Source organism: Gadus morhua, chromosome 3 (assembly GCF_902167405.1).
Source record: "Gadus morhua chromosome 3, gadMor3.0, whole genome shotgun sequence".
Lineage (NCBI taxonomy): Eukaryota > Metazoa > Chordata > Actinopteri > Gadiformes > Gadidae > Gadus > Gadus morhua.
In genome coordinates this window covers 16698743-16725493 of record NC_044050.1, presented here as the reverse complement: position 1 = coordinate 16725493, position 26751 = coordinate 16698743, and the positions used below count along the sequence as shown (strand labels likewise).

Here is a 26751-nt window from a genome sequence, read left to right as displayed (position 1 = left end):
ATAATTGACTTATATTAATACGTTATTCATTTCACTTCGACATTGTAACGATTCGTCAAATTTGCATGATATTTTCCCAGCAAATAAACCGTTTAATAAAGAATAAGATGGACAAAGAAGTTACATTTTAGATATTTTTTTAATGAATGCAATATATTGTGTTCCATATCCCTTACTTTGGTCAACATGTGAAATTATACCCACAAACACTGTATAAACACAGTCTGGAACATACATCAACAAAGTCTCCATAGCAAGATATAAACCAGGGCGTAGTTTTTATCAACACTTTTAGTAGAACTTTAACATTCCTTTTAAGACCAGGACAACCAGATACCAAACCTAAGATTAGCCATTCATTGGGGTTTCAGAATTTCCTAACACTGTGTGACATCTCCATACGCCTGCCTAGTTAAGTGCCTATTACAATAGTCAATCACAGGTTACGGATTTCCAATTTACAAAAAGAACCAACCCCAATTGACTTACTCCCCTGGCGAAGCAAAGGGCCAGTTCAGATGCCCTGAACAGAGTATCATATGAATATTGAAACGGTACACAAAATGCTTTTTTTTGTCGAGTGCTTTTCATTTGGAACAAGGGGCCTTAATATGCTGCGACAGGGACAAGGAACAGAGAAAACCCTGCAAAAGAAAAATCCCAGTACAACAACAAATAGACAAATGAAAGCATGTACTTTAGATTGAAATCATACATTTGCAGCCGAATAATTGAAGACTGGGTGCTGCCTGTTGCTGAGCTCTGCTACGAAGTACTATATGCTTTTCTAAGTGCTTTTCGTTCTGCAATACAATCAGAATCCAAATTATTAACAGGGACGTACAAATTCCAAGGTAGAGCACGAGAAAGACTCAAAGCACCAAATTAATGAAAAAATAAAATAAAAACGCACCCTGAAGGAACCAACGTGCCCACCTTACCCTGTCTGAAATCAAATCCTTCCGGGTATTGTACAAAGCCTAAGGCGCAGAAAAACCTAACCTTAACAGTTTAAGTTAACCTCCGGCAGTCATGAATACTTTTTACAATTTTTATTGAAATCAACAGATGAAGGGAACTGGGCTTCCTCGGCCTCATGTCGTCTACTCTCTCCTACGTTCCGATGCTGGTGTGAATGTGTGGAGTTGACAACAAAAGGTACAGCAAGGTAAACTAGCAGGCCGGTGAACGGGCAGATTCAGATAACGAGATGAGTGGAGTGGATCGAAGAGTGAGGGAGTGATGCGCCGTGTGCCTTCTCCCTTGCTCCTCCCGCTCTGCTCTTCATCAGTTCTTGACCAATCCCCCGTCTCCCTCGCTGACAAAACGCTTTCGACCTCTGGTGGGTAGAAAAAGACGAAGCATAATCAGTTAATGCAGTGAGGACCGTTGGCTGTTGGCAAACCGTCTGAGCAGTCAACTGGGTATATCTGATAAATATCAGACCCGAAAAAGGCCCACAATGGAAAACCAATGTATGCGGCTATTTTATGGTATTCTTGATAAACTTTGTAAATTAATACATTTTGGTGCAAATACATGGCATTTGAATCCAATAAAATTCAACAAATGACGAGGTCATTGACACAATGTTGATGTCCGACGATTGGACAGGCAAGTAGAAAACTAATACTCTGTCACAGTAACTGGTGTTCTGGGGTTTGCTTTCCCCTAGCGGTTGGTGAGTGCCGCTCACCTTGATGGACAGGTGTCTCTGAGATGTTTGGTGATGACAGACTCCTGGTAACACAGATCCACGAAGGTCTCCATGATGGAGTGGGCGTGGGGGACGTCCAGGCAGATCTCTGGCAGCTCGTCGTACACACGCTGGAAACCCTGAAACCCGCACAGCGAGAAGGAAACCTGCATCACTACAACAGGGTTGTTAACAGAACATAATGTTTAATAGTAAAATCAAGTCGTTTATCCAAAGCGACTTTAAAGTGAATACAGGTAGAATGTCTTCAGGGAGAAGGCAGGGGTAGGGGGCATCTTGCTCAAGGATACCTACAGGGTATCTGTAGGTATGCAATCTTGCTGGCTGCCTCAACATCCTAGCCCGCTACAATTCGTTTCCCACCACAGTTTTTTTTAAAAACCCGAACTGACCCGGTTCATCTGGTCCACGGTGATGAGGCCCGACTTCCAGAAGGACTGCAGGAGCTTCATCATCATATGGATGGCGGTGTCCCCTTTGGACTCCAGCACCATCACTATAGCCTGAAAGGCAATGCAAACAAGCATAAAATATAAACACATGATGTTTTCATTCAAATATCCATTTTTAACAAGATTTAATGTGTAACTCATTTACATTAGCAAATTAAAAATAAATTCCATTGAATGTCGATTGGCCGTTTGACCACAAGGTGGCAGTGTTGACAATGCTAGTTTGTGGTTTACTGTTGTTCGGGTCTAGCTTGTACACACACCTCGTAGACTAGCTCGTGGTGGAAGTGGGGAACTTCCAGGTCCTTGAGGCATCGCTCTGCCTCCGACACCTCCCCAGACACCAGGTACTCCTTCAACAGGAGAATCATCTGGAGAGAACACACACACACACACACACACACACACACACACACACACACACACACACACACACACACACACACACACACACACACACACACACACACACACACACACACACACACACACACACACACACACAGTGTGTGTAGGAAACAGTGTTCAGTCAAAGTAAAGTTCATATGTAAAATGTGTGCAATCTCTGACACGCTACAGGATAAGAGAAGGCAGCAGATTGAGGCAACCTCCAGCTGACTGCCATCTTGGATTTACATATTTTTGGTGAATGGCAGTCATGCATACAAAATTATCTCGCATTGGAGGTATAATGACATACCATTTCAGCAAACTTTATTTATTCGGAGCCCGGAAAGTCATGCTATGTTGCGAAAAAACATTTGCAGACCAGTAAGTGCCCCTTTATCGTTGACAACTTGTATGCCATAAAAGATCAGTTATCCATGATGCCTTAGATGTCATAAAACGATTTCAACAACACAATCATGGCTATGTCAGAATCATTAGTTTATCTTACAGATACTAGCCGTACTGGGCACGGAGAGCTGAAGAGCTATCTCTTCCCAACATGTTATTCACAGAAACACAGCACAGCAGACATAACTACAGGGTTGAACTTTTACGTGAACGTTTAATGAGAGACTCTTATTTTTGCATGGCCTCTTAACTCACGTTGGCTTTATGCATTTAAGCTAGCGAGAGACTAGACAAGCTAAAAGAGGAAGAAGACCGAGACGACGATAGAGATTTGAAAGAGGTCTCATGCCTCTACTCCAAAACAAACCACACTTTAAACTCCCGAGGTTGTACAAAATATTGAGTCATTTAAAAAAAGGCGAGGAGTATGCTCCCAATACGTCAATATAACCCTGCCTTGCTGGTGTATTATCATCGCTAATTATGGGTGTATATTACCGTAACTAATTAGGTATGTTGTGTTGTGTGTGCGTGTTAGTTTGATGTTGTGGGGCCACATAAATAGGGTGCTCCTCCCTTTTGTTTCGAAGATCCAACATCCCGGTCAATTTCTGCTGAATGAGCATGACCCACACTTTTACACACATTTACCCTGAATGCATTTGGTATCCGAGGGCCAAAAGATTCAGTGTCAATACTATCCCCATGAGGGTTCCCTCAATGTTCACGATACTTTGTGGCCCGAAACCGAGGCGCTTTTAAAAACACAATTTGCCACCCTATACCCGACCCCTTCATTAGCAATCATTCTTCCAAGCCAAGTCTTCCTCAACCATGTATGATTAAAGCCAAGCGTCCATTGTGGTACTGTGCCAGGCGAGGGGCTCACCTCCTTGACGAGATGCTTGACCGGCCGCAGCCCACCGCCCACACCCCAAACGTTGTCTAGCCGTACTATCTCCCGCTTCATGGACAGCAGCACGGCAGCGCGGTCCAACGCCGCCCTGGACAGACGGCATCAGCAGAAGCGTGAGTGGAAAAAATAAACTAAAAACGATTCTAGCCACACACGCACACCTGGAAAATGTGATGCTCTGTTTGGTGGTCAAATAGGGCCCCTATTTGTGGTCAAATAGGGGCCCTATTTGACCACCAGGAGTGGGGCTGGGTGGTAATGCCAAGCCATTTCTTAAACTTATCAACCGGTGACATTCCAAGTGGGAGTGTCCATCCAGAAGTATGATAGAGCCAACGCCAGCCGAACACCATTGACGTACTGTATTACTCACTGTATAAAAAGAATGAAAATAAATGAGCGATGATGTTATTGTTTCCCTTACCTGGCGTGGACACAGTCCACCTTGCCCTTGTAGCAGTCGAGGAACGCCATAGGCAGCACGTGGTCCGCTATGGCTCGGGCCAGGAACTGTCCCAACATCTGTGGCACAAAACACACCAGTCTCATCATGTCTTTTTATCAATCGGGAAGGTTCCCTCAGGAGATTGCACTTCCAGCAACAGCAAACATTATGTTACAAATAGAATAGGAGTTAAAAACAAGTACAAATGTGCCAAAAAAGGTGTATGTACTTGCAGGCTGTGTTTTCCTGGCCTCCCCCTCAATTAAAATAGTTTTGAGGAGATTTCATTTATTCTACCAGCAAAATATTACTCAAATCCACACACACACACAACATTGCCATTACAGTATCTTCTGATTGGTCCCACTAGTATCATGTCCACATGGCAGTAAGAATCACCCGACACCCATGTCTAGCCCATTTGACAGCTGTCGTATCTATTGCCGGATTCACCACAGATGGCGCCGTTGCCTCCCTGTGTTTTCTTCCCCTGGTCCTGCTGCCTACCTTGGGGGCCTCAGGGGTGTCCAGGATGAGCTCAGGCAGCTCCTTCAGCATCTTGTCGAAGGCGCGGGCCATGTCGGCCTGGGACAGCTCCTTGCCCAACAGGTCGGACAGCAGGCGGGACGTGAGCTCGCGGTGGCTGGCCTTGCCCTCCAGGGAGAGGCACAGCGCCAGGGAGGAGAACTCGAACTTGTGAGCACCCAGGTTTAGGCCCTTCAACAAAGCCTTGGGGGAAGGAGACCGAGACAACACACACACACACACACACACACACACACACACACACACACACACACACACACACACACACACACACACACACACACACACACACACACACACACACACACACACACACACACACACACACACACAGGATTATCAGGGGAAAGATGATTTTTACATCGGGAAAGACATTCAAATGAGTAGCTGTGATGGCTGCGTTGTTTCGCTCATTCTGACAAACAGCAATATCAGGCACATGGTCTGTAGGTTGATAATTTGCTAGCTAGAGTATACATCTAGACTAGAGCAATGTACCCCAACCGTGCCTGATACCAATATGGGAGGTTGATTTGGTTAAAATGATGTGTGGAAGAAGAGATGAACAGAAATCAAAGAGATCTGGGGGTCACCAAAATATTCTGAACCCAAAATAGTGTCACAGACCAAAAAAGGATTAGAACCACGGATCTAGTCAGCTATGCATATAGCCTCTGGATGGCAAAACCCTTCTCATGAAAAGTGCGTGGGGGTCGCTTCACATTACCTGGACTTCTTTAGTGTCTCCGTGTTCAAAGTACTCCTTGACAATGGGGTTCACCGTCTTCTCCAGCAGCTTTTCATCCAACTCCGGCACCACCGTGGCGTACACTGTGTCACCCTGTTTAGAGAGACAGACACAAACAGGCTTTAAGACTCGATTTACAATTAAGTTACATGCGCTTCTCTCATCTGGTCGAAAAACCTTGCGTGTATATTAACATGTGCAGACACTCATTATTATTGTATAAATCGAGAACATTATTTTCATATTTTAATTTGCAGAGGATTCATTAATTGCACACTGGAAGTATAAAGGGATACAGAACCAACCATATGATGTAGATCATTATTAACTTGAGGGAAATTGGGAAAAATCAACTCAGGGGGGGCTCCAAAACAGAAATATTTCTTCCCTGCAGAATAGAACGGATGATTGGGTGCTCTGATGCAACACGTGTGTGCACACCTCACAAATATGCACCACTTCATAATAAACACCAGTGTCACTCCAAGAACAAAAGAGCCCTCGCACACACCTCACTTTTCCAGTTCCCTCTATAAAAAGAACCGAGCCTCGGCTATGAGAAAATGAGCAGCGTCGGGCTGAGCAAGACATTAATAAATGATAAACACACTGCTTTGCTCACTAGCAGTTGTTTATGCCTCCCCAAGTGGATTCAGTTGATGTATGAATTTGGTTGTACTGCGATTACACAACTCAACTCCTATTCCATCCTAAAAGACTTTTGGGTGTTTGGTTTTGCGCAGGGCGTCTCCCCTTGGCCACCCACGGCTGTTTACCTAAAGTGACACTGGAACCAAGGGACTTTGGAAAGAAACTGAATGACCCAAGACTGTTTGATATCAAGTGGGACGGCCTGACCAGTCACTCTATACCCACGGACAGCCAGAGTCCACACTCTCGATGTGTGACTAAAAAGCCTCAACAGCACCTTGCACTCTGGCTTGATTAGCGCCTCAGAAGGTCATAACACTGATTGTGTGGGGGACACGGCGATCTGAGTGGCGAGTATACACTAGCAGAATAGACCATCCCATTAGAGTGACTATGGGGGGGGGGGGGGGGGGGGGGGAGGGGCTTCTGTCCACTGTCTGGGCCCTGCGTCCATAAATAGAGCGAACAATTGGGTTTTGTGTGAGACTCCGCTATTCAGGAACAGAGGGCAGCTTGGCGCGTAGTTCATCAGAACAGAGAGCGTATGCGTGTTTGTTTGTTTTCTGTGTGTGGACTAACGTCAGTTGCGACGTGAGGCCCTCTCGTCTCCACTGGGACAGGGGACACACACACACACACACACACACACACACACACACACACACACACACACACACACACACACACACACACACACACACTCCTCATTACTCTGTAGTGATTGGTTTTTGTTGTGCACGCTGGTGTGCGTATAATTGAGCTGTGAAAGGGTGCAAGGCACTGCAGATTCAGCAGTCCAGGTCACCGTGGCTCCGGCGTGGTCACCTGCTGGGACCGGACCGGCCGTCGCCTCTCTTCATCCCCCATTGTTTGGGCGCCTCAGTTTTCAGTGAACACCACTAGAATTTGGCCGCAGATTGACCCGGTCGTTCCGCGTTGAATATCACCGTCGCTGAGCTTGAGCGGACTAGAGACTTTCTTTTGGTTGCATTTCTACTGTTTCTACCGAGTACGCAAATCAACATTTTAAGTTGTAGGCTTCTCCTTAGATTCAACATGTCACGCGTCTCTTTGTGATCCCCCGTGATCATTTCTTGTAAAACACAGTTTGACAGTTTGACTCCTATGGTCAGATCGTAGGATACGGCCCTACGCCATCGCCCGCCTCTCTCTCAGAACAGAAGCACTTTCCCCTCCACTCGACTTTCTTCCTGGCGAACCCGGCGCACAGCGAGTGAGACAGACAGACAGACGAGGAGACGGACAGCGTGTACTGACCTGTGCCACTTCGTCGTAGTTGGGGTCCTTTGCGTCGGGCTCCTCCACCTCATAAACCATCCCTGCGGCCCCCCACACTCCTTTCCCACCGGCCCCACCTGGCAGGCAAACAGCCGGTCAGGCAATAGTCTCTCACGTGGACCTGCCTCAGAATCACGGTCTTTGTACATGGGTTTAGTGAAATGTTCTACAAATGCAAGTTAACATTAGAACCAATATGATTAAATCGAGGAAAAGCAATCCTAAGCAGATCCCATTTGCCGCACGTTGTTAATGAGCACCTTTTAACCATCTTTATATTTTTCTTTCCTAAAACAGACCTTTTTTGGGCAGGCCCCGTCCTTTGCCGGTGCGCGACTTGCGGTCGTTGGCGTTGACCTTCCCCTTGGGGCTGTCCCCGCCGGGCAGCAGCTCCCCCGACTCCGACAGCGAGTCGCTGGTGGAGTTGCGGGACGAAGACTTGCGCAGCCGGCGCTTGGCCTTGGCCTTCAGACGGGCCTCGTGGAGGGCCTTCTCCTGGGGCGTCCAGTTGCCGTTGACCTCGCAGTCGTTCAGGTCATCGTCGTAGCCCGCCATGTCACCGTCCAGGGCAAACACGCCTGGTGATTGGACGAGAGGAAACCACAAAGGACACGCCCCCTTTAGCTCACATGGTCAACCAATGGATTTAATCCCCCATGGGAAACGGAGTAGATAAAATAATTATAAGATGACCCTCTTGGAGAGAACAGCGATGGACAGTTTATATCAGCCCAAGTAAATTTCTTTATAATCCGTATAATTGGCTGCATTTATGGTATGAAGCCAACAGCATCATCATCAACTAAACCTCAAGAACAACAAGACACAACACGAAACACACGCACTGTGCAACAGCCAGTAAACCTCTTCTCCTATTCAGGTATTTTGTTTTCGAAAGGAGATATGGTTTTAACCTCCACCAAATGCTTAAGAAACTGTTGATTGGGTCATTCATTGTTTAAATGAATGACCGACCTACCGACTAGTAAACGAGATGTGCACCAAACAATATTTTCCAAAAGCTCTGTTCTTGGATGAGGTGGTACAAAGCATGTTGGCTGTACACGTTGCTAGTATTGCATTAACCACTATCTGCAGACTCGCATTTCACAAGGCAACACTTGGCGGCCAGTCTCATCTAATAATCTCTCAGCCGAAACACCTTAAAACGGTTGCCATGTGTACAAACAGGAACTCATTTAGACAAACCATACTTTTTACCATCTTAACCAACAATCAGGTACTTAAGAAAGGTTGCTGAAGACACCCAAAGACACGCAGCCTTCACATAGAGGGTAGCAAGTAGCAACCACATCAGAGCCCGTTGGCATGCCACAGATGGCCCCGTGCGTGGGAGAGCAGCACACAAAACTTGCTGACTGCAGGGATCATTTTTTATTCTCTTCAGCCCGTTTTCGTGTGCTCTTCGCCCGTACCAGCGGAGGAAGTCGATGCTCTGCCTGATATGGCTGCCGTGGGCACTCACTCGAGTCACATGACTGTACTGTACCGTAGGCGGTGGAGAGAGGAGGGGGGGGCACAGAGGACAAAATACTGGCAAGTCGTGTAAGGAATATTCAGTGTATCCATACTCCGGTGTGTCTGCCAAGCTTGACAGTTGCTGCCTTCATACACAAGCAATGGTCTAGGCCTATTCAGTTATTCTCTTTGGTTACGTCTTCCATACAACAAGTATTATGCAACACCCCGTGGACTGTTGCATGATTGTGGTAGGGTCTAAAAAGGAGAAATTCTACGACGGCCACAGTTTGCATGAGCGCAGTTCTCTGTGAGGAATACAAACAGGCAGCCGAAGGAAAGGCAAGTTGGTGCGGTGTGGGCTTACAGCCCAGATTTAACCTGTTGTAGCACTGGGACAACCAGTCACCAGCCGCTCTGCTGTAAACAAGTGAGCACGTGTCCAATGGACTCCTCTCGGGCGCCACTCCCTCTCCCTCACTAAGGCTATATGCCACGACCCCGCCAGAGCAGTAAGTTAGGGACTGGCCAATGGCCGCGCTCCAAGCTTAGATGCAGGCCAGCGAGAGGAGAAAAAAAGAAAAAGAAAGTCAAGGCTGAGGGTGAAGGCAAGAGATTGCGAAACTATAGGAAAACAAGGCCGAGCATAGCGAGTTTAAAAAAGGCATAGTGTAAGTCAACAGTAAGTTGAGCAGCCATATGTTGCTCGATGTATGACACAAGGCTGCTAGACTTGTGGAGCTAGTTTCCTAGAGTAAAGGCTTTCCTTAGATGTGTAGGTTGTATCCCTCATGACCACCTATATTTACAGAAGTTGATTTATTAGTAGTAGTGTGTAGTCTTTTGGCCCAGAATAGAGGAACATGGCTTATTTTGTCTGAGGAGTGCTCCGTTTACACACACACACACACACACACACACACACACACACACACACACACACACACACACACACACACACACACACACACACACACACACACACACACACACACACACACACACACACACACACACACACACAGCCCTGCAAATTGAGCAATATAGAAGCACATGGAAGGGAATACAAACTGTACTGATCTCTGGTAGCCATAGGGCAGAGATGGGTGTGGTGCCAAGTTTTTTCAACAGTCATTATGAATCTGATACATATAGCTTTTATAAATTCTAAAATAGAGTTTGGGATTCATCTTGTTAACCTTGGAATAAATGTGCTTTTGGTGAACTGCGAAAACTTTTAGGCTGAATAACTGAAAAACAAACAGTAAACAGAGTAACTATGCGGTGCAGTAAAGGTACAGTAGAGGAGTGTGGCCTTAGTCAAAAACACTCCACCAACGAGCCACTTCCACAATGTACAATGAGTACAGGCGCACATGGCGACTGGTCTGCACATTCTGATCCCAAACATGAAGACGGACACCAAGTACGCTGTGTGTGTGTTGCGCTGTGTGTTTGTAAGCAGTGGGGCTGCTGGGCCGACAGCAGAGCAACATGCAGACTGTAGCATTCTGTTTAGTCAGCAGGCCATGAGGAAACCAGGCCCGACATTTATGGCATTAAGGCCAGTCCATATAGCTTTCCTCTTGATGTTTATCTAAGGAGTTTCAAAGACGCACTTAAGGCCTAGGCCCAGCAGATTCTGATATTCCAGAAAGAACACAAACAAGTTCACTTTTTTTTTTTTTAACAGCAGGCAGGATACATGGCGTTTAAGAGTGTTAGCTTTAGAAATACTGGATAAAGTAATATAATTTTGCTGGCCAATAGACAAACTTTTTTTATGTGGCAATAGAGAGACAGGTTGAATATATCCGTAACCATAAATTAATCTAGACCTTATTGAGCTTTATGCGAACAGGCGAATGGAGTGTATGAGTACATGCTGTACAGAGTGAATGTATGATTTGGAGCAAAATAAAATAAAACAAAAATGTATATCTTAGAAAGCATGCCAATTGTCTACTCTTTCGTTTGGTTGCTTACTGTATTCAAAGCAAAGACACATTATGTAACTTGCAAAAACACAACAACATTACAATTTGGCGCATTTCTATTGGTCCAAAAGGTAAAGAGTAGTGCATGCTTACGTCACCATTGTACTCAGTGGAAATAGTCTGCAGAAATATGGCTAAGAGCAGATACGAATGCTCCACCACGACATGCAAGCCAAGCAAACATATATGGCATGCCTTTATTTAAACACTCGCCCAATTTATAAAAAGGGGAACAAAAACCGTGAGAATCTCCGTGCACCACATTAAAAATGGTACACATACAAATCACACGTCGGAGCGGAAGTGACTGCTGTTTTCGACCAATCAAATACAGTCCGCGCATTAATCTTGTCGTATAGGTATGCACCATTTTAAAAGACTATCAAAATACTGCACTCACAAATATAGTAGCATAAAATAGTATCTAAGTGGAGGAAGCAGACGGCATGGTCCAGATTTGCAGCTGACGACGCAGAGGGCTACGGGGGGCTTCAGAGCACATGGAGCATGGATGTATCGGAGCCCATCCCTTTCTTGGACAATGGACTGCAGAACGCAACCGTATTCACACAACCCCATTACAATGTGTCCTTCGACGCCTTTGCATGAGATCATCATCGAGACGATCAATAAGCACTGGGTTATTAGTAATGATAACTCACCCTCGTGTTGCTGAGCGGTGGACCAAGTCTCCACTTCGGTCGCCATGGCGCTCTGTAAAGGCTTGTTTGTTTATTTTTTATTGCACGTTCTGTCAAATAGCTGCGATCCCGACGGGTTTAGCGAATGAAAAATTCAACAAACAATACCTAAAATGGTATCTTAAATTTATATTTGGACAAAACGCGTGCTAAATATAAGCCCTACTCGACGTCGTATTCTTGTTCTTTTGCTCACGCAATGATACAATGACAATATAATGTAACACTAGAAAAAATCGATACAAAATGGCATGCAAATGAATACTATAACACTCCAGTCGCAGTGTTCGAAATATTCGGTCAAAACAACCAGCTTGAAAGAAAATGGCTAATCGAAGCACATTTCAACGAGCAGCCTGCAAGATAAACAAAGTCTGTTTTTAACTTTGGAAGTAGCCTGAGTCGAGGCGGAGTCACGTGGACACAGCGCTGGCTGGGATTGGTTAATACAGGGGGCAGGTGCCGTCCACGCTAACCAACCACAGAGCAGCAATCCATGGCATGCAGAAGATTAAAAACAACTATGTCAATGGCAGATATACGATGTTGACAACTTTGTTTTTTTATGGCTCACTCTTAAAAGCAATTGTTAAAAACGTGGTTAAGCGTAACTTCAATGCTAATGGTGGCCCTATTGTTAACATAGATAAACGAAGCAAGCCATTAGATGCATTATTCTTGTACAACATTATATATTTCTGATGGTTAGAAGCCGAACTCCAAATGTTTATTGTAGTCGCTGGTTTTTAGTAGTACCCGCGATGGCGTCTAGGTCTAGGGGACCATTTACAGTACGCCTACATATTAAGTTGACCAAAGGGAGGAGGACCAACAAACTGACAAACGTGTTATTGAGCTGTGTTGTCCCCGCCCCCTACATCAATCTTGTCCGATCGGCCCAACCGAACAGAAAGGACGACGCGTGCACTGACTTGATGTGATCGACGTAGCGCTACGGTGTAATGCTTTCTCACCTCCTACGTTTCCCATTATTGTTGAAAACAATTATTCAGTAAATCAAAGGGATAGCACGAGGTACCTTTTATTTTTTGACACAGGATCCAAAGTCTCGGTTGAATAAAGAGATGCAAATGTTTATGTAATACAGTGGATAACCCAAAATCAAGAAAATATTCATTTAAAAATGCCAAATCAACCGTTACAACACAGCTATATCAAAAAGACATGATGGGTGCAAGCAACTAGGCACCAATAAAGTGAATGTATTTATCTGTGAGCATTTACAGTAGAATATGCATCAGGATTTCCAGTACAATACACAACAAGAAAAACAAATGTACAATGGGATATTTTCTTCTGTTCTGACATACTATTGAAAAAGGCCCAGGTTTAGATATCAACGCTGATAAATATTATCATGTTAACTAACACCAACAATAATCACCTTTGGCCTCATAATAAGCTGCAATTGTTTTTAATATCAAACCACTAATTTCTTTCCTCTTATACATGTATGCTACACGGATAAGAGCAGAAGTCATAATTGCACAATAGGATACCCTCAATGTACGCCACATGTTCGCTAATATTACTTTAAACTATTCCACAACCACGTAAGATGCTGCTAAAGAGTCTACTGCTCACTTGCAATTCATGTAAGCGAACAGAAATGTTAATTTCTACATGGAAAAAATATAAAAAGTAGGCCATGTCCTGTCCGAAATGGGGTTTTATCTTAATTTTTTTCCCTTGTTCACCTAAACAAACTGATTTATGTTTTACGATTTTAAAATGAGATAGTACAAATATAGAATAAATACGATCTGGAAAAAAGTTGAGTCAACAGTCCTTTGCAGTCATTTCTTAGCGAGGTAACAGTCTTACATTGGGCCTTGGCCTGTCGGTAGTAATGAAAGGGGAGATCATGGACGCGCGCACACACACACACACACACACACACACACACACACACACACACACACACACACACACACACACACACACACACACACACACACACACACACACACACACACACACTTAGCTGCTAGAAAAGGCAAGAGAGAACAAACTACTTTGGCTCAAGTGTCTTACTGGGCAAACTCAGTATCAGATCGGGGACAGATAAAGTCTGCTTCCACCTAACCAGAGAACAATGAGCTGTTGTCAATGCCAAATAAAGAGCCACGTACATTCAATGAGCCATGCCCTTTGCCAAATACAGGGCAGTATTACGAGGTAAACTCATTTTCACAACCGCTTTTCACAAGTCCTTTTCTTTTTGTCAAATGCTCACTTGAACAAGGGAAAAAGGTGTGATTACTATTCTATTGCTAAATACTAGTTCTGCAAGTCTCGTGTGTGTACTTTGTACTGAGAATATTTTATAAAGAGACTGCTTAAGTGTTAATAGGAAAACAAAAGTAAATTTTTGGTATACAAGTACATACAGCCAAACGGGAGACACATACATAGCAGCACAATGATGACATGATGTCCAACGCAAAATATATTATCTTCTAGGCACAATATACATACTGCAAGAGACAATATACTTTTAAAAGCCCAACCCAATGAGAAAAAAGGGATTGTTGTGATACTTGATATTTATCTATTTCTTTTATACAAAAATGTACAGTAGTGAAGTAGCAGTGGAAATCAGAAGAATATTAGCCTGTATGTTTCAGGCTATATTCACCTTGATTGGGACATCAGTGTCTCTTAAATATCTGCCTCTTCCGTCTGGACACATTTTCACATCCGGCCCTCGACTTAAACTATATATTTTCCAGAATAAAGAAAAATCCAGGTGCCGTAGAAACTAACGATAGGAAGGTGAGAGGTAAGCTCCAGGCAAATTGTGATTCCTTAATATGGCCTCGGCATACTTTGCAACCCACTCAAAGAAATCACAAACACAAAATGTTCTTCAGCAAAGTGAGACGCTGCATGTATGTTTGTTTTCAAGGAGCCACATTAAATATTGTAACACGAATGCTCTTTTTTTACAATTTCATTGTCTGCACGTTTTACCTGTGGAAATCAATCAGCTAAGTTCTTAAACAAAAAAAGATATCAATCATGTTTCATATGTTAAGAGCATGACCACAAGTACATGGTAGATCAGACCACTTTGTCTTCCGTGAAACATAATCCTACGAAAAAGATCACAATAAGCACAGTCAGGATGGCTTTCCGAGTATCCTCTGTGAAGATTTCACATGCCAAACAAGTTTGATCGTAAACAGTCTCTCTTCTTGTCATTGCAAATGCATATACATTCATGTGGTATATGTGGGTGAAAGCCGCGCTAAGAATGCCCGCTTTATAAACAGTTCCTGCCTCACAAAAACAGTCCATCATCACGGTGGAGGGGGAGGGGCTCTTAAAGAGTTGAGATTAGGTTGAAGATCCCCTAACTAAGCTATTACAAAGGTAACTTTGACACAATACGTTTGAATAACAGTCAAAACGAAGAGGGATTGTAGTTCCGTTATAAAGCTCTGTCACCCAAGTAGATCTTTTGTTTTGTTTAGTCTTTCTTTTCAGTTCGGCCATCTTGAATGAGGGAGGAAAGACACAGTGTGCTAAAGACATGTACTTTAAATATGTAGAGTTGTTGTTTCTCTCCCGTAAGTGCTTTCATTATTGCCTCTGAAATAAAAAAGAAAAGCAACCTAAAGCTGACCTGATAGCGTAGTGTCACTACCAAACCAAAAGTTGTATATGGGCGATAGTAAACAAAATATTTGTTAAAGGCAAAATGCTTATTAATGCCATAATTCACAGAACCAATAAATTATGTCTCTAATCACCATGAAAACACGTTGTGGAACTGCACAATTTGGCAGTGATTTATAAAACGAATAAGTACATTTAAAAATATTGGAACCCTCAATGTGGTCAACAGTCAATGCAACCAATGATAAATAAATCTAGAAAGTATTTCTGTTGTACAATTCATAACTACACATTAACAGTCTTCCCTTCATCCTCAACAGATCATGTGTAATCTCTATCTATATGTTTCAAAGAAAGGTTTATTTTGCTTAAACAACAGTCCATCTAGCCTCGTTATAATACAATAAACCGACTTTTCAATAGCAATGGGTTTCAAACTGCAAGGATTAATCAAGTAAATTAATCTGCTAGTGACTGGGCAGACACATGCTCAGCTGGATTCAAAGACAGAGAAGTTTGGAAAGTAAATCATAAAAGAAAATGTACGCATGTGTGTGGAGTGTGATTCTGTATACGTGTTGTATGTGTGTGCATACGTCGTCTTCCTTACTTGCAGTGAATTGAAGATACAAAATGGAGAAAACGGATATAAAAAGTGACCCCGAAGCCATTTCCTTACAGAAACCGGTCTATCTGGGAAAGAAAAGTCTAACTTTCATTGAAAAAAAAAAAACAGCAAGTAAAAACCCACTTCCATATTACCCACCCATCTCCAGTCAACGTTAGCAACATGCTAACACCTTCTAATTCAGCCTTTCAATTCAAGCAATTTTTGCAGGCTGGGCACCTATGAGCCTTTGACCCTCTGTTCCTGAAAAGCAGAAGGTGCTGCTAGGCCCCGCAGGTAAACCGTCCCGACTGTCGCTGGGATTTTGCGGTACCTCAATTCGGATGAATCCTGTCGCCAGACCTCCAGCTCATGACGTTTCCACGGTGACGGTGACCTTGCCCGCCTTGTGGGGCAGCCCAGAGGTCGCAGTCGCCTCCGCTCGCTGATACGGGCGCCGACCTGCCGCCGCTTGAGCACGGAGGGAACAGTCCACGCTGTCGTGCAGGACCTCCTCTGCCCCCTCCCCGTATCCCAGCGCCCCCCCTCCTCCTCCTCCACCTCGTTTCCCCCGGTTACCGCCTCCCCCCTTCTCCACCGCGGGCTCGTCCCCTTCCGTCCGCTTGATGTGGCAGCGGCACACCTCGATACCCGAGTCGCCCGTCAGCCTGCGGTGGCGGAAGTGGTCTTCGTCATCTTCGTCCTCATCATCGTCGTCCTCCAGATCATCTTCCTCTCCTCCCCCCCCTCGGTGTTCTTCCTCCATCCCCCTCTGCGAGGCCACTTGCTGTTTGCGCTCGGCGTCGTAGCGCTGGTGCTCAAAGAACGCCACGCTGGAGGAGAAGAGGGCGTGTTTGGGGAAGGGTAAGGGTGGCGGGGGGAGGCCGGGGGTGGAGCCCCCCGTCCCGCACCCCCGGCCGGCCCCCAGCGCCCCCAGCGGGTCAGACACGACCAGCGGACGGGCCGGAGGAGACACAGAGGAGGGGGCCGGCGGGGGGGGGGGGGAGGAGGGCGGGGCCAGGGTGGGGGAGAGGATGAGGGGTGGGAGGGGGAAGCGGGGTGGGTGGGGCGGGCGTGGGGGGTTCAGGGAGAGCACGGGAAACGGGCGCCCCGCGCTGTTAGCGGCTCGGGGCGGCCCGCCTTCGGGGGCGGCGCCGGGGAACGGGTCGGGCGGGAGAGGCGCCGAACGCCCGGGCCTGGTCGTCATGGCGATGGCGACGGCCCGGTCGGCGCCGTCCCCGGGGGTGGAGCCGCGGCTGCTGTCGTAGGTCTCGTCCGTCACCTGCACGGAGAAGGAGTTGCTGGAAGGGGAGGTGATGGAGCAGGACTCGCAGGAGCAGCTGGTGTAGTTATCGGAGCTTTGGGAGGAGGTCATGGCGCTCCTGGCGGGGGTGCGGCCGTGGCTGGGGGGGTAAGGGGTGTGGCTGGGGGCCTGGCTGGGCGGGTACGGCCACTGGCTGAGGGGGTAGGGGCCGTGGGTAGGAGGGTAGGGGCCGGGGTAGGGGTACGGAGGGCAGGGGGGGTGGGGGTGGTGGTGGTGGTGGTGGTCGTGGGCGTAGGAGGAGCTAGGGCCTCCTAGGGCACCTCCTCCACTCCCGCCTCCTCCTCCTCCTCCTCCTCCTCGCAGGGCGAAGACGGAGCTGTAGGGGGGAGGAGGGGTGCAGGGCTGAGCGGCCACCTCCTCGTACGACGGAAGTTTGAAGGAAGCCAGGAAGCCTACGGCAGGGCATTGGTCAGGTCAAAAACAAATATCCGCTGAGGTCGGTTCCACTAAACCTCCTTAAATACAGAGGTTACAAGCTTTGGCCGGCTCTTTATTATTTGGCTATTTGTTCACTTTCTGCACCTTCTTTTCATTTAGCAGAAGCTTTTATCAAAAAGCTACTAACCGGTATTTTCTTTAATGCTTCGCTGAAAAGAAATATTTTAACAGCTTTTAAACATACTTTAAGGTTGACTTCCAAAACATTTGTCAACTGACGTCAACTGACTTCCGCTGACGACTATCACAAATCCCTCGGACTACAGTGATATGAGGTGCTGTGTTCATACTTAGGTCCAGCATGGAGGTTGGGTAGTTGCAGGCGCCGTTGTAGGCGATCAGGTTGATTTCTCTCTGTCTCTGCTGGTGCTGGAGCCTCAGCTTGGCCCAGCGGTGCCGGTACGCACAGAAACAGCTGAACAGGATCACCACGGTCGACAGCAGCCAGAACCCTGCAGTGGCCGGCACACAGAACAGAGCTTAGCTTCAGCCTGCTCCCAAACTCTCTGCTGTAACAGTAGCATAGCTTTCGTTTTTTCTAGATATATATATCTCTCGCAGGATGAAAAGTACATCAACCATATATTTTGCTGGTTTGGTAACTTTGGAAAAATGCTAATTCAATCTAAATCTTTAAAACTTCAAATGTTATAACTATAAGCATTAAAACAAACACAAACGTTTCAGCTATTTGCGCATAGAAGCTTAGGAAATAGATAGTCACTTGGTGTTTGAAGCGCATTTAAATGTGACCTACACCACAGTTCATAATAGTAGGTGCAGCAGCCGGTCTCTCCACAGCAATGGCCCGTTTCACAGAGGTAGCCGGGCTTGTTGTTCACCCCGGGACAGTATTTAGGACTGACTACGGGTTGGTTGCCAGAATTCCCGTGAAATGTCACCACCTAGAGAAAGAAACGCGACATTACAATATATCTATGCCATTGCAAGAATAGTAACCAAATTAATTGACATGAATCCTAATCATTACACTCGGTTTTATTGAAACTATTCTTTAATTAAATTTAAAAAAAAGTTGTACCTCACATTCGTTGGTAATGGTAAAAATGAAAATAATAATAAAAAAATAACATAATAAGAAGCTATTGTCGTTTATTTTAAAGTATTGTAATTGTATTGTAACTGTGTTGCAATTGTATTGTATTTTAAACTGCAATGCATGTAAAATGTCCCTAATCAAGCCTGTACTGGCGGTGAATAGTGAACGGTGCGCCGTAGTGGAAGACTCTTTAGGACTGACTACGGGTTGGTTGCCAGAATTCTCGTGAAATGTCACCACCTAGTGAAAGAAACGCGACATTACAACATATCCATGCCATTGCAAGAATAGCTTGAAGTAGGGAAGTAACCAAATTAATTGACATTAATCCTAATCATTACACTCGGTTTTATTTAAACTATTCTTTAAATAAAGAAATAAAAAAGTTGTACCTGACATTCGTCGGTAATGGTAAAAATTAAAATAATAATAAAAAAATAACATAATAAGAAGCTATTGTCGTTTATTTTAATTGTATTGTAATTGTGTTGCAATTGTATTGTATTTTAAACTGCATTGCATGTAAAATGTCCCTAATCAAGCCTGTACCGGCGTTGCAGAACGGTGCGCCGTAGTGGAAGACTCGGTGCCATCCAAGTCCTGCAGGGACATGGTCATCTGGGGAACACAAAGCACACACACACATGCAGGGGAAAGCTGCCGTTTATATGGCTGACATTTCAAAATGGAAAGAAATGTCAAGGGGTTAAGGGCACGGTAAATACCAAAGATTGAGTGTGTGCAAGTGATTGAGAGAGAGGTAGAGAGAGAGGTAGAGAGAGAGAGGTAGAGAGAGGTAGAGAGAGGTAAAGACAGGTAGAGAGAGAGCGAGGGTAGAGTGATTCAATGGAACAAGATGGGAGGGCTGCAGAAATGGAAGGTGCTTAATTGACAACTGTGTGTGAAAGAGCCCAAGATCAACACATTAGACGTAATAAGACGCATACTAGTCTATACAATGGCCTGTTGTTTTAACCAAAAGACGATATTCTGAGCTCCGGGGGAGACTGGATGGAAAGTGTCCTGTGAAGAAAGGGAGAGGAAACGAAGGAGGAGAAGGAGAAGGAGTAGAAGACCAAGAATAAAGAGAGGAAGAGGGTGATGAGGATGTGGCTGATAAAGGCTGAGTTATGGAGCCCACGTGATTCCCATGAAGGGACTTTCATTTGGCCTCAGTAGTGCCGAGCACAAGTGCCTCATTGTCGTCCTCCTCACCTCCGACTTCAACCAGCCGTCACGCCCGCGTGTTACTCTGCACATCCATCAGAGAGAGAGAGAGAGAGAGAGAGAGAGAGAGAGAGAGAGAGAGAGAGAGAGAGAGAGAGAGAGAGAGAGAGAGAGAGAGAGAGGGAGAGAGAGAGAGAGAGGAAGAGAGAGAGAGAGAGGAAGAGAGAGAGAGAGAGAGAGAGAGAGGGAAAATGCTCCTCTCTGTGCTATCGGAGCAGGGGCCCCTGACCCACACAATGTGAGTGTAGAAGCCCCGGGTGCTTGCTCTGTGTGCTACACTGAGTTGAGTCTGCATCGAGGGAAACCTCAACGCTTTTGTTAGCTGTAACCGCTGGTGATGTTAACCGGGTGGTGAACCGAAGATAACACAAAGCACGCGTACATGTACACAGGCATGGACAAGGGTGACAATTTATATACACAAACACACACACACACACGCACACGCACACGCACACACACACACACACACACACACACACACACACACACACACACACACACACACACACAAGCATGCAAACACACTGGGTCTGCACAATTAATTTCATATTTATCTAAACCACCAAAGCATTTTAATAATTGGGAAAGCTTCAAAAAACTATATAAATTATGATTTTATACACCGTTATATTAAAATTAATTAATAACCCTTTTGACCTCGGAAATTGCTGTATAATTATTTTTATGGACAAAGTCGGCACAGCAGAATATTTTCATTTATCAATAATCTATTAAACACAATTTATAATCAAAATCACAATATATTATCAGATAAAATAATCGCAATTATAATTGTTGTTGTAAGTTAACCATGCAGACCAACCAGACACACACACACACACACACTGTCTAAAGTCCCAATGTCTACAGCCTACCTATCTAGAGCAAGAAGCTTAAAAAAATCAAAAATTCCTTTTTTGTAGGGAATTTTGTAGGGAAAGTATAAGCTCGCTTTGGTTAAGTTTCATGGGCTCAAGTTGCCAAACAGACATTCGTGAGCTCTTTGAAATAAGGATGTGATTGAAGAGGGAATTACATCTTCTGTCTCAGCGTCAGGTCTTTTCATGTCTTTCTAATCCACATTTTAAGGTGTAATATATTTCCATAAAAGTGTCCCCATAAACTCTCGCCGACTTGCTTGACAGAGAATCAGATCAAACCTTTCTAGCTTGACATTGAACACATTATGATTATTATAAAATGAAATTATAACATAGAGCATTTAACAGCACATATTTTGATTTTTTTTTATCCTTTGAGTGACCTGACTGGTTGGGGATTTCGAGCAATCTGTTTGGTTTGGGATGTTGAGCGATCTGATTAGCTGTGTTCTTTCAGAGTGATCTGATTGGCTGGGGATTTTGAGCAATCTGATTGGCTGGGGTTTTCAGGCGAACTGATAGGCGTGGGTTTTCGAACGATCTGATGGGTCCCGTCTAAGAGCAATCGAACTGGCTTCACTTTTCAAGCGATCCAACTGGCTTGGGATTTTGAGCAACAAGACTGGTTCCGGCTTTTAATGCGATCGGACTGACTGAGGTTTATAAACTATCAGATTTGATGGGGATTTTGAGTGATCGGATTTACTTGGATTTTAAAACGCACAATGTTTGATCTTCACAGTGTACAACATCTGCATTTATATAGTAATTATTGGGCTAACTGTTAACCTAAGTGACAATCACCTGGTTTGTATAAAGTTAGCTAGATAATTTGCCATGGACCTTGCTCTCAAACTAGCCTGGCATTGACTCGAGTGGGAAATGTGTTTTTTTTGTGAAAACGATTAGATAACCGAAATCGGGTGGTGAGTGGACTAGCTAGCATGCTTTTTAGCAACGAGGCAAGCTACCCGACATACAGGATCAAACTTGATTTTCATTCTAGGTATGCAACTGAGTTAACAGCTGACCCTGATGGACAGTTATCTTTGATCGCAGCTTGACAGCCTGGTAGACCTTTAAAGTCAAGTCCTTTATTAAGGCATGTTGAGCTTTTACTATTAAGGGACAGAAAGGAAACTTTACTATTTATCTAGCTACATCTAATATGCAAAATGAACTGTGTTGTAGCCACATGTTTGGGGGTTTTCAAATTTTTTGAAAAGTAAGCATAAGCCATGGATACCATAAAAACTTCCCGAAATTAATATTTGGCTAGTTCAGTAAAGAATAATAAACCAGTGTTTTTATCAACAGCTCCTCTATTTAGTTCAGGGCCGCCGGACTGCGGGTATAAGTTACACATTTATGGGGGGGCCCAAGGCCGAGGCCCCCCACCCCCCCTCAACAATTCTGCGCAGGGGGCTGGTAGGGGGAATTCGGGGGGGGCCCATCAGTACCTCTTGTATACAGGGCCCAGAATTTGGTGCTACGGCCCTGATTGAGCACAAGGGATAACGCTTTTTATGAATTACACAATAACATGTTAATAATGATATATGTTATACCAATATTTTAATATTATTATTGAATATAAAAGTAGCAAGGCAGTGACAGTAAATATCTCTATTTGACTAACTAAAAATCTAACTTAACTAACTTTGGTCAAACCCACCCAGCACGTGTTCTGTCCTATAGTTACCCAGAGGTTGGATAAAAGTCTTGCCTCACACAAGCTGGTTGCCACCCCACAAAATGGTTGTTTTTGTTCCAAAGCAGGAGCTAAGAAAAACATTAGCATGGGAGAGGAGTGCTCTTCATCAGCGGCTACAGTACCACTGATTGCATCAAGTGGACGCCTTAATGGGTGCGTTACGGGCCTGTTCCAGGCTCCCTATGACTGATTAGGGGGCTACCGTCTTCTGCGCTACTCTTCAAGGAGACGAGTGGGAAGTCAGGGGCCCTGATTGGAATGTGAAAATGATAGTTAGAAAAAAATAATAATAACCATTTTTAGAGCATTTTTCTGAAGGAGAGGATCATTTACCTTAAACTGGAAGACCAGGAGGAACAAGTGATAATTCAAAGAGCAGGTACCTTACTCTGGTATAGGTTATCTGGTATAACAATGAAGTCATCTTATTCTATAGGATACATCTCAGAATTTCCCGTTGTCAAATGTGTAATTATCTGGATGTTAAAAAGCTTAATGTTGAGTTTTATTCCCCAAGTATTTGGAATGACCCAGCAACGTCTTTCCTTAGTGTATTTAATATTGTTGTATGTTTCATAATAACACAATTCCTTGTTAGCTACTATTTCAAACCGATACATGTTTATATTGGCAACAAACCAGGCGAGTTCAAACCTAGGGGTCAGCTTCCGCCGCAACCTTGCAGACCTTACGCTTTTTCAATTCATCAGGACTATCACTTGCCCTTATTTATGTTCAAAACAAAAATTTCCATTAGGAAAAAATATTACATTCCACAATTGGTTACTGCGATGGTTCCTCAGGACATTTGTCCGTTTTCAGTGTCTAGCTGTGACAGGTAATATATATTTCCATCTCAAGGTATAACAGCAGAGTGTGAAAAAAACAATATTATAATGTATAAATATTGCATTTCACATGGAGTGGTACTCAATTTCATTAGAGTCTATTAAATGTAGTGGTCTGCGTAAATGTGTGATTTCCTGGCGCATTACGGATATTTGTCCTCACGGTCCGGAGTAGAGGGGGGGGGGGGGGGGGGGGGGGGGGTAACTTTAATTTAAGTGCAGTCCCTTCACAACGCACACATCGCCTCTACATAGTAGAGACAGGAAGAAAACCAAAATACTTGGAAGGCGCGCCACTAATTGGCTCAATTTCACGCTGGCTGAGAGACGATTGCTGCAGTGCATTGAAATGTGGCGGTCTCGAAAATGTTGAGCTATAGGCCTACAATTAATAATCAAATTATGCTGCCAAATTGTTGCTTTGCTCACAATCAAACAAATGACAGACGACATATAAATATAGCTGAAAAAGTCTGAATGGTGTTTGTCAACACAACAGGCCAGGTGGGGCAGCATGTTGCCCAGCTAGAGGAACCATAGCCCATCTGTTGACATCATGCGTTCCCAAAGATGACATGCATGGACCGTGTTACCTCCTCGGCCTCCAACCCAAGGCAGAACGTCAGCGTTTTCTCTGGATCCATGACGGGAGACGGATACCGGCGCAAAATACAAAACAAGGTACGATACGTGACCCGGGATGTTATTATTCTGCTATGCCCCCATCTCTCTCCCACTCCTCAGCCGTGGCCTCCCCTCTCGCCATTCCTCCTCCTGAGCGTGAAAAACCCCGCCAGCCTCCTAGATGCTGCTGTGGAAAAAGGCGCCAATCCCAAAACGTTATTTGGCTCAGACCGGAAACTATTCCGATGAAAACGTCACTACGGTCGCTCGCCCGATGTTTGTTATATTTACGAAATCGTACGCTCTACTATTTTGGAGATAAGGACGGGGATGTGTGATGTCATGTGTTTCCAGCCCACAAACTACTTGGGAAGGAGAGCAGCGCTCATGATTGGACAGAACGCATAGCAACAGCAGCAGATTGTTTTAATACTTTATTCTAGCACGCTGTCGACGTTCAGAAGATATTATTTCACCAGAAACCAACATTTTGTAAATTAATCCAATGATTAGGATTATTCTATGCGATCAGAAAGTATAATAGTCGAATGCCTTTATGTTTCAGGCCGGTTGATTCTCCCGCAATTACAACGTGATAATGTCCACAATGTTTTTTTCAAATAAGTTTTTCGAAATTAGTTATTAATTTGATCAAGGATGATCTAATTGTCTACTGTTTAGGGTTACTGGCAGTTTGCCTACATATCGGATGATTTGTACCGCATCGAAGTTTGCACCACCAGTTTTATACACACAAACCATCTATTGGGTTTGTTTGTCACTAGAGGGCAGTAGACAACCTCATATGGATGTTTACCGCTTGCCGTGACGTCAGGTTGAAAAACAAACAAATAATTCTAAAATAATAATTTTGAAATAAACTGAACTCATTATTATTTTTAAATTGTGTGTGTGTATACCTGCATCCTTATGTCTATGTACGGCAGGTGTCTGTCTGTATGTGTGTGTGTGTGTGTGTGTGTGTGTGTGTGTGTGTGTGTGTGTGTGTGTGTGTGTGAGTGTGTGTGTGTGTGTGTGTGTGTTTGTGTGCGTGTGTGTGTGTGTGTGTGTGTGTGTGTGTGTGTGTGTGCGCGCGCGTGTGTGCGTGTGTGCGCACGTGCATGGGTGTGTGATAGACCTTTCCCCCGCCCCCATCTTAATTCTTGTTTACTTGAAATTCCTGAGAAGGAAGCTTGGGTTTTTTGTTCATTAATCACAACCTGGTTGATCTGGTTAAGATTAACCAGGCACAATAGTGAGCAGGGTGTGTTTCTGAAGCAGGACTCCCACAAGAAGGTATTGTAGCAATAGGTCAGTTGGTGATTCCTCTAACAGCCTATACTGTTCGCCATGTGAATGGCTCATGTAAATATAGGTAGATATACATTCATTCACTACTGTCGGGTTTCCTTCAAACCAAGACTTTATTTCAAAGTATTAGATTCAGAACACAGCATACATGCACCTTTTTTTTTGATACAACTGTTGAACTGTCATTAAAAGCCATACCGAAAGTGAATCCAAGTAACTTTTAAGAGCAATCATTTTACAATCAGGTAGAGAAAAGATAAACTTGCATCAGACTTAAAGTTCAAAGGTTTGATATATGAGCTCAATAAGGAAATTAAAGTTGGAGGACATTATTACATTGTGTGGAGACCAGCGAGTAGCGATGAGTGTAACCAACACAATATTTCCGTCTTGCGGGGGAGGAATTGGTCCCTATAGGTCTGCACTCCATTGGCTAGAGAGACTGCACTGTGATGACTTTTTGAGATTGTGTCCATACTAAATGACTTAATTAATTTGACATATTTGACTTGCCGTATTTCATGTATATGCACATATACTTGTGTATATACAGGGACAGCATACATATAAGGCAAATTAGAAAGGAGAGATGTGCCCTTGCTCTTTCTCTCTTTCTATCTCTCTCTTTATGTCCCTCGATTTCCCTCTCTTTCTTTCTCTCCACCTGACTCTCTCTGTCTCTCTCAGTTTCTCTCTCTCTCTGTAATAATGCAACGCCTCACTGAAAAATAACTTCTGCCTTCCCCTTCCTCTTTTTTTCTCTCTCTCTCTCTCTCTCTCTCTCTCTCTCTCTCTCTCTCTCTCTCTCTCTCTTTCTCTGTCTCTGTCTCTCTATGTCTCTCTGTCTCTCTGTCTCTCTACTTAAATTATTTAATTACTGCAGTTCAAAGAAAAAAACATATTAGTGACAGGAATTTCAAAACTTCCTGATAAAAACCTGAATGTTTGTGTTTCTTTCAAGTCATTGGAGAGTGACTCTCAGACGGCAAAAGAATAAGAAAACAATCAGACAAATAAATATTAAGACTCAAAGATAAATCAGGGTTCTAGTGACAAAACCGTATTCTGAAGCAGTAAAGCTACAGTTATTATGGTTCTTTACCATGGGAACCACACATCAAGATCTTAACACACATATTGTGGATCAATATGTGAGTTAAAACCATTAAAAACTGTTCACTCAAAAATACTACAAGCATGATTTCAAAATATTCAAATGGATTCAAGCGTCTACTGAACAGCTACATAGTAAACGTCAATCGATATTGTGTTTGTAAATGGGCCAGTGTTACACAAAAACACACTCAGTGGCGGATTAAGGTG

At 44.3% G+C, this 26751-nt stretch overlaps 2 protein-coding genes across 3 annotated transcripts; both read right to left on the bottom strand.

Annotated features, from left to right (window-relative positions):
- Positions 1–120: 120 nt before the first annotated feature.
- Positions 121–12133, bottom strand: pdcd4a (programmed cell death 4a). Its single transcript, XM_030351171.1, has 11 exons — positions 11711–12133; positions 7872–8150; positions 7552–7649; positions 5602–5715; positions 4836–5057; positions 4308–4405; positions 3857–3971; positions 2433–2540; positions 2110–2220; positions 1697–1836; positions 121–1339 (listed from the first exon to the last, which is right to left on the bottom strand). The coding sequence occupies exons 1-11, from the start codon at positions 11754–11756 to the stop codon at positions 1288–1290; spliced, it is 1383 nt and encodes a 460-aa protein (XP_030207031.1). The 5' UTR covers positions 11757–12133; the 3' UTR covers positions 121–1287.
- Positions 12134–12775: 642 nt separating this feature from the next.
- LOC115540143 (atrophin-1) lies at positions 12776–24503 on the bottom strand. Of its 2 annotated transcripts, XM_030351169.1 has the most exons (6): positions 24087–24503; positions 19370–19438; positions 19022–19060; positions 18518–18665; positions 18051–18212; positions 12776–17714 (listed from the first exon to the last, which is right to left on the bottom strand). In XM_030351169.1, exons 1-6 carry the CDS (start codon positions 24135–24137, stop codon positions 16369–16371), a joined length of 1815 nt encoding a protein of 604 aa, XP_030207029.1. In that variant the 5' UTR covers positions 24138–24503; the 3' UTR covers positions 12776–16368. The 2 variants fall into 2 exon arrangements, with proteins under 2 accessions (XP_030207029.1, XP_030207030.1); XM_030351170.1 differs by lacking the exon at positions 19022–19060.
- Between the last annotated feature and the right edge of the window lie 2248 nt (positions 24504–26751).

What these genes read in the sequence shown, in the direction of transcription:
- pdcd4a (XM_030351171.1), bottom strand. Translation starts at nt 11,756, where the DNA reads ATGGCGACCGAAGTGGAGACTTGGTCCACCGCTCAGCAACACGAGG. An exon ending in ACACCCCTGAGGCCCCCAAG is followed by an intron (nt 4,406 to 4,835) that starts GTAGGCAGCAGG and finishes TTTGTGCCACAG; the next exon opens with ATGTTGGGACAGTTCCTGGC. An exon ending in GTGGACTGTGTCCACGCCAG is followed by an intron (nt 3,972 to 4,307) that starts GTAAGGGAAACA and finishes CCGTCTGTCCAG; the next exon opens with GGCGGCGTTGGACCGCGCTG.
- LOC115540143 (XM_030351169.1), bottom strand. Translation starts at nt 24,137, where the DNA reads ATGGATCCAGAGAAAACGCTGACGTTCTGCCTTGGGTTGGAGGCCGAG. An exon ending in ATTCTGGCAACCAACCCGTA is followed by an intron (nt 18,666 to 19,021) that starts GTCAGTCCTAAA and finishes TTCTTTCTCTAG; the next exon opens with GTGGTGACATTTCACGGGAA. An exon ending in AACCTCCATGCTGGACCTAA is followed by an intron (nt 17,715 to 18,050) that starts GTATGAACACAG and finishes GCCCTGCCGTAG; the next exon opens with GCTTCCTGGCTTCCTTCAAA.